This window comes from Myotis brandtii, unplaced genomic scaffold (assembly GCF_000412655.1).
Source record: "Myotis brandtii unplaced genomic scaffold, ASM41265v1 scaffold274, whole genome shotgun sequence".
NCBI classification, from domain to species: domain Eukaryota; kingdom Metazoa; phylum Chordata; class Mammalia; order Chiroptera; family Vespertilionidae; genus Myotis; species Myotis brandtii.
Window position 1 is genome coordinate 4,773,279 of NW_005360425.1, and position 6,556 is coordinate 4,779,834.

At 55.3% G+C, this 6,556-nt stretch overlaps 1 protein-coding gene and 1 long non-coding RNA gene across 2 annotated transcripts in view; one reads left to right on the forward strand and one right to left on the reverse strand.

The window, feature by feature from the left end:
* The window catches only part of OXCT2 (3-oxoacid CoA transferase 2), a 12,766-nt gene extending 11,659 nt beyond the window's left edge, over positions 1-1,107 (reverse strand). Inside the window, 1 exon segment of the mRNA XM_005868688.2 lies at positions 992-1,107. Within this exon segment, the coding sequence (XP_005868750.2) occupies positions 992-1,107 (116 nt within the window).
* A 3,591-nt stretch (positions 1,108-4,698) lies between these two features.
* Positions 4,699-6,556, forward strand: part of LOC106726498 — a 5,667-nt gene continuing 3,809 nt past the window's right edge. Inside the window, exon 1 of the long non-coding RNA XR_001362576.1 lies at positions 4,699-4,709. This is a non-coding gene — a long non-coding RNA (uncharacterized LOC106726498). The remainder of the gene's footprint in view (positions 4,710-6,556) is intronic.

A 6,556-nucleotide genomic window follows, 5' to 3' on the forward strand; every position in this document is an offset into this window, starting at 1 on the left:
GTGAAGGAAGAGGGAGGGCCAGAGGGAGAGATGGAAAGGAACAAGAAGCAAGGTGGGAGTGACAGCTCCTGGGGAGGCCCAGTCAGTGCAGGGAGTCAGAGGTCCCATGGTGTGGTGGGATCTGGGTGGGCTTCCTGGAGGAGGTGACATCTGAACTGGCCTCAAAGGATGGGATGACGAAGTCTTGGCAGGTGGGGAGGTGGCAGGGAGGGCTTTCTAGGCAGAGGGGACATCGAATGCACAGGTTGAGTGGGCCAGGGCCACCCACAGATCAGAGGGGTGGGGTACGGGCTGTGAGTCTGGCGGTGGCCTGACTGAGGAGAGTTGGAGTTCCGGCTTAGGAGCATGGCTGTGCCTCTGGCCAGTGGGGGGCCAGGGTTCCGGGGCAGCAGGGAGCAGGGTGTGGTGTGGGAGCTGTGCGTGGAGGTGGGGTGAAGCATGGGCTGGAGGGGGACCCGAGGTGGCTCCGTTGCGGGGCCTGGTCCAATACTTCGGGCAAGAGGCCGCTTGTGCAGAATTAATCCCACATGCCCAGCTGCCGGAAATGCCCAGGACAGTATATTTAGGGCCGTCTCACTTTAGCCTTCTGTCACTTTCAAACACTAAAAATCTGTGTTTCCGGAAAGCAGGGGCGGGAGCCGCCCAGCACCTTCCCCCAAACCCAACACTGAGATTTTAATGACACGTCTGAGAGTCTTTTTAAAGAGTCTCTCTCTGGCTACTGGGCTCAGTGACCACAAGTCACCAGGCTGGTGGCAGAGGCGGATGTGGGGAGCACGTCCTGTCCTCGTGGTGGGAACCTGGTCCAGGGAGGGCCGGGCAAACAGCTGTGCTGGGTGGGGCCAGCAGACACACATGTTTGGGCAGGAGATGAGTGTTTCATTCCCAGACCGGGGAGGAGAGGAAATAGAATGTCCATCACCAGACAGGAAGCTGGACACGCAGCAAATGCCCACGGGGAGCCAGGCGGTTTCAGAGACACCGGCGGCACCGGGGTCCTTCCGCACAGGCCGAGAGCGTGGAGGGCAGGGTCCTCGCAGACACACGCACTCGCACAACTTTGGTGACAATTCCCGCGGATTCAGGGACCACACAGACCGAGTCCATTACGGGGCCGTGTAAGAGTCCCGGGTCCGAGGGACGGAATAGGCCCAGGCTGTTGGCTGTCACAGGGTGTGGCACGGAGAGTGGAGGCGTGTCGTTCCTTCACACCCTTCAGCGGACGGACCCTCTCAAAGCATCGCTATGTGCGTCTATCCCCAGGCACAGTGGGACTGACGGGTGGGTCACCGGGCCTCCGTCTGCAGGCCTGAGGCTGATTTCCATGTTGGATCCGGGGACTGAGGGAACCAGCGCACACCTGCCAGCTCCACGTGGGCACCGCGCCGTGCGGCCTCCTCCCCTTGCTGGGTCAAGAGCACCTTGTTCACTTTAACGGACTTTTGTTCCAAACTTCCGTCCTGCGTTTTGATAAACCAGCAGTAGCTCCAGCACAGGAAACGGCCCCCCTGGCTACTCCCAGCAAGCCCCGGAAGATGGGTCATTGTTACAAAAATGCTTTCATCGAAAGTTGGTGAAATTTCCTGATGCATGGAACTGGGTAGAGAGAGCAACTTGTCAGCGGGGAGGGTGGGAGGAGGACACCTGTGGACTTGCAGCTTTTGCAGCTGCTTTGAGCTCGGAGAGGTATTTCACCAGGCGGTGTTCTGAGAAAACATGTTCTGGCCTCGATTTCCTCCTTGCTAACTGTGCAGATCAAGCTGCTTTCGCCAGTGAGGCAGCTTCAGCAGCTTGGAGTGCAGGTCCAGCCCCAGCGGTCCAGGGGTTCCCAAAGGTGTGGATGGAGTCAGTGAAGAATGTTCTACACGCAGACAGCATTCAGAACTCTCTAGCTCTCCGTGGATCTTCCTGTGCCTGGCTGAGGCCACAGAGAAAGATCCCGAGGCAAGCTGAGCCTTTATTTTTATAGTCAGAGGTAAACAAGGTAGTGGTTACCAAAGTTACACTGTTCTTGTGAGTTTCACTTGTTTTGGCCACTTGCTGCACTTCCTCAGCCCATTAGCTTCCCAGGTAAGATCTAGGGAGTGCTATAAGGTCAAGCCTAATTATGCTTAAGAGGACTGTGCCCTCTAAGCTGGGACTTGTTTATGACTTTGCCAACAGGTCAGTCCTGAGGCTTAACCCTATAGCGGCTCCCCACAGGCCTGACCTCGCACCCACCAGGCATGTACTTCCTCTCTGGGCTTCGTCTCCTCCTCTGTGAACTGGGAATAAAGATGCTGCCCAGCTTTCCTCAGGGGCCATGAAAGGGCTTTGTAAAGAAGCAATGGACTGGGCGGGGTGGCCACTCAACAGGATTTTAGGATGAACCTGACTTGCAATCTCCCAACTTTGTGCTAAGGGCACGTCCGAGATTCCAAAGCCGTGGGGTGGAGGGGAAGGGAGACTCTGAGTGACGTTTTTCTGTACTCATTTGCTCATTTATTTATTCATTACTTTATCAAGTTCAATTTATCAACAAATATATCAAATTCTTATTGTGTGGCTCTGGCCAGTGTGGCTCAGTTGGTTAGAGCGCATCCCATGCACCAAAAGGTGGTGGATTCAATTCCCGGTCGGAGCACACACCTCAGTAGCAGGTATGATCGCTGGTCAGGGCCCATGGGGGAGGCAGCCAATCCATATGTCTGTCTGTCTGTCTCTCTCTCTCTCTCTCTGTCACTTCCTCTTTCTCTAAAACCAATAAACATACCCTTGGGTGAAGATTTTTTAAAAAGTCTTATAGATCAGAGTCTGTCTGGCCACGGAATACAGCAGTAAACAAGACAGAGGTCAGGTCTCTGCACTCATGTAGTTTACGGTCTAATGGGGAGGGAATATAAACAACAAAACAAGTAAAAGAGGGGATGCCATCCATCGAAAGTGGAATAGAGAGGGTTGTGGGGTCAGGAGTAATGGGAAAGGGGTGGGCAGTGCTTTTCTTAGGGTAGTCAGTATGGCATCCCTTTGAGAAATAGGTAAGAGCGGACGTAAACGTTCACACACGTTACGGGTAGGAATGCTGTGGAGAGGAACCTGGCGATATCCTCTTGCAACACCCTAGCAAAATTATGTATGAATTTATCCTTTGACACATGGGTCCCAAGGACAAGGTGGCAAAGGATGAGAAGCCATGTGCAGGAAGCTATTCATTGGGCACGAGAGACAGACAAAGCTACGCCTTGCTCAATAGGGACCTCTACATGTTTATTTTCCACAAAATTACAAAGGCTGCCCAAAATGTTCACACACGGAACCAGCTTCTGTCTGGGGAAGCAGCACACAAATTTAGTTTCTGAATTGCCTTAATGTGGCTCCCAGAACAATAAACAGTCCTGAGTCACCGTGCGCTAATGGGGCCCTGGGCCTTCTCCTCCAGCCCAATTACACAACGTCCGGGTCCCACGTTTGCAGGAAGGGCCCCCGTGAGCAGGAGGCAGCCTCCACAGCCACGACCACCATCAACATTCTGAGGCCCTGCACCTGCCACTCACAGGCCAGACCTCCAGATGCCACACCCTGCACCCACCAGCCCGACACCAGCAAAGGCTTTGGCTATTTTCGTGCCTGGGAGAAAATGTAGTCACCCAGATGACCTAAGTCTATCTTGTTTCTGTCCAAAAAGTAAGACTGCAAAAGACCCACTCTTGCTCCGGCCCAGAGAGGCTGTTAAGAGAATAGAATCTTCCGACCTGCCCGCCTGTCCTTCCTGCCCTCAAACCCTCCCCCAAGCCTGGCAGGGCCCCAGGAGGGGCCTAAGCTCAGCTCTGTGTTCCAGGACCTTCCTGAGCTGGCCCAGCCCGACCACACGGCCTCCGGGGCTTTCCAGTTCCCAACACTCTCTCAAGCCCCCCCAAAAGCCACTGTCTTCTGGGTGGCCCCATCCCATGTCTGAAGGCTGCTTTCCTCTCAGTCCAGCTGTAAAAGCCCCTTGTCCTCCTCTGACCCCACACAGATCAGCATGCTGGTCTCGCCCTTTTCCCCATCCCAGGGGCCCCTCTGCCCCATGGACAGTGAGCAATTTGAGGGCAGGGACCAAGCAGTGTGAAGTGGAAGCAGGAGGCTCCGTCCCCTTCTTCCCAAGAGCTCCTGGTCCCCAGGACAGTGGCTCAGGGCCCAGCACCCCAGCTGTGGGCGAGGGCACTGCTGCTGGTCTGGGAGAGGCTGCCTGTCACGGTGTCTCCATCAGAGGCCACACATGTGTTTCACTTTCCTGTGGGACTTGCCGGCCCCGAGGCAGAGGGCAGCTCAGGGTCCCGGAGGCGGACGGGCTGGGCCTGTCTGGCTGGCCCTATCGGTAACTGAGGCCGACGGGCCCACTTCAGACCTAAAACAGACCCAGGTCCCCTCGGCCGGTGCAGGCCCATAGGAGAGCCGAGGAATTGATCACCTATCGATTCTGCATCCTGAGGGCTTCCTCCCACCAGAAATCTCAGCGCTGCCGAGAGGAGCCCCAGGCTGCATGGCTGCGGTATTTTTAGTCAGTTCTCATTACTGACTTTTTTCAGAGCTCTTTCCATAAATGGCTCTGCACACATAATTACCCGTCCGGACCTCAGCCGGCTTCAGACCCCAAATTACAGGGGACACCGCACACTCCACCACATCAAGCCTGCCAAGGCCAAAAATAGATCCAAGGGGATGTGAGCCAGGGGGATGCGAGTCCTCCAGTTCAGACCCGGAAAGCACTGAACTGTGGGCGTTTCCCAGAAAGATGTGGTCACATCTCGGGGACACTCCTCTCTCCCGCGGGGAATGTGATCCCTGAGGAGGTGGCCGCCTGTGCCTCCACTCTGTGCTTGCCCCTGGAGGAGCCCCCGTCGGGAGGCAGGGGGTGGGCACATTCTTTGGTCAGAGCTGCAAAAGCCTTCAGGGCAACCCTGCATAGATGGGGAAACTGAGGCCCAGAAGGGCAGAGACTTGCCAGGGGTCACAGGTCAGGTAAGGGTTCTTCACATGGACTCTCAGACTTGAGCTGCTATAAAGTGAGTGGCCAAGGGTTCCTCTGGGCGGCAACACTGGGACGGGGTCACCTGTCTTCAAGGTTCTTCCGTCAACAGGTGCCCTGAGATGCCCACTGCAGCCACCACCCCCCCCAAGCAGGACCCTGCAGGGACCCGGGACCCCAGGGGAGGACCCAGGGACCTGCTGCACCCACTGTCAGTTTCTGAAAAGACAGAGAGCGCTGGCCCTGCTCTCCCCACCGCCAGGCCAGGCTCCTTCCCCGGGTCCCGGCCCCGCCTTCCGCTGAATTCCTCTCCTTCACCTTTGCCCACAGAGATGGCAGAGGGGGCAGGAGGGAACATGAAGAGTCAGATTTGGTCCCTGCTCCCAGGTGGTTCATGGTCTCCTGGGGAGGAGGATAAAGAGGGTAGACACACCCCTGATCTACAGGCAGAAAGTGACTAACAACCAGGAAGCGTGGGGGCTCTAAGCATGGAAGGAGCCTGGCTCTTTGGGAGGAGTGGGGCTGGGAAGAGTCAGGTTTATGGAAACCCCTGCCTACCCCCTTTAAAAACAGACATGGAGGTGAGTGTAGTCTATGCAGAGGGTATAACATGAGCAAAGGCACTGAAGTAGGACTAATGTATCAACCAGCTCCCATCTATGAAGTCCCGACCGTGAGGCGGGCATCCAGCTGGCCTCACTGCACGTTTCGCTTAGTCCTACACAACCCGGGAAGGTAGGCCTCGTGCACCTCAAAGGTGTCTTAGGAGTGAGGAAGTGAGGGTCAGAGACTCTGATCTAAAAGGGACCTGTGTAAAGTCTCCCGGCTCCCAAGTGGCAGAGTCGGGATGAGCACCCGGTTTGATACGGCCACGGAGGGATGAGTCCAAGGATGCTCAGAGCAGCTTTATTCACAACCCAAACCAGAAACAAGCCACGTGTCCATCAGTAAGAATGGATCCAGGTGGTGTGGTCATGCAACGCAATACAATTCATTTACGTATAAAAAGTAACTACAGATACAACATCGTGGGTGAATCTCAACAATATTATGTTGAGTGAAAAATGCAGAGGGTATAACACACAAGACTATGCACTGTATGATTCCATTCACATGAACTTCAAAGAACAGGCCAAATGAACGTGTGGTGACAGGAATGAGAAGGTGGCTGCCTGAGGGGATGGCTGGTAGGACTCCCGGGGCACTCGTGTCATATGTGCCTGTGTGGTCTGAATTTTGCGTAATGAGCATGTGTTATTTCTGTAAACCCCCAAACAATAGACACTTTAAAAACAGGATTCTCAGTTTACAACGTACACAGTCCAGTCCGGTTCAGAGGCCCTTACTGGACCTAATGATGGGCCAGGCCTCGGGTGGGTGGAGAGGCAGCTTCTACGTAGGAGAAGAGCAGAGGCTGTACAGGCAGGGAGACCACCTGCTGTGTGGCCTTGGGAACATCAAGGAACGTCTCTGAGCCTCATTCTTCTCCTTAACACACATGTGACAGTAGCTATGAGATGGCAGTGAAGGGACAGATGTGGAGGTCTGGGCTGAGGTCACCCCTGGGTG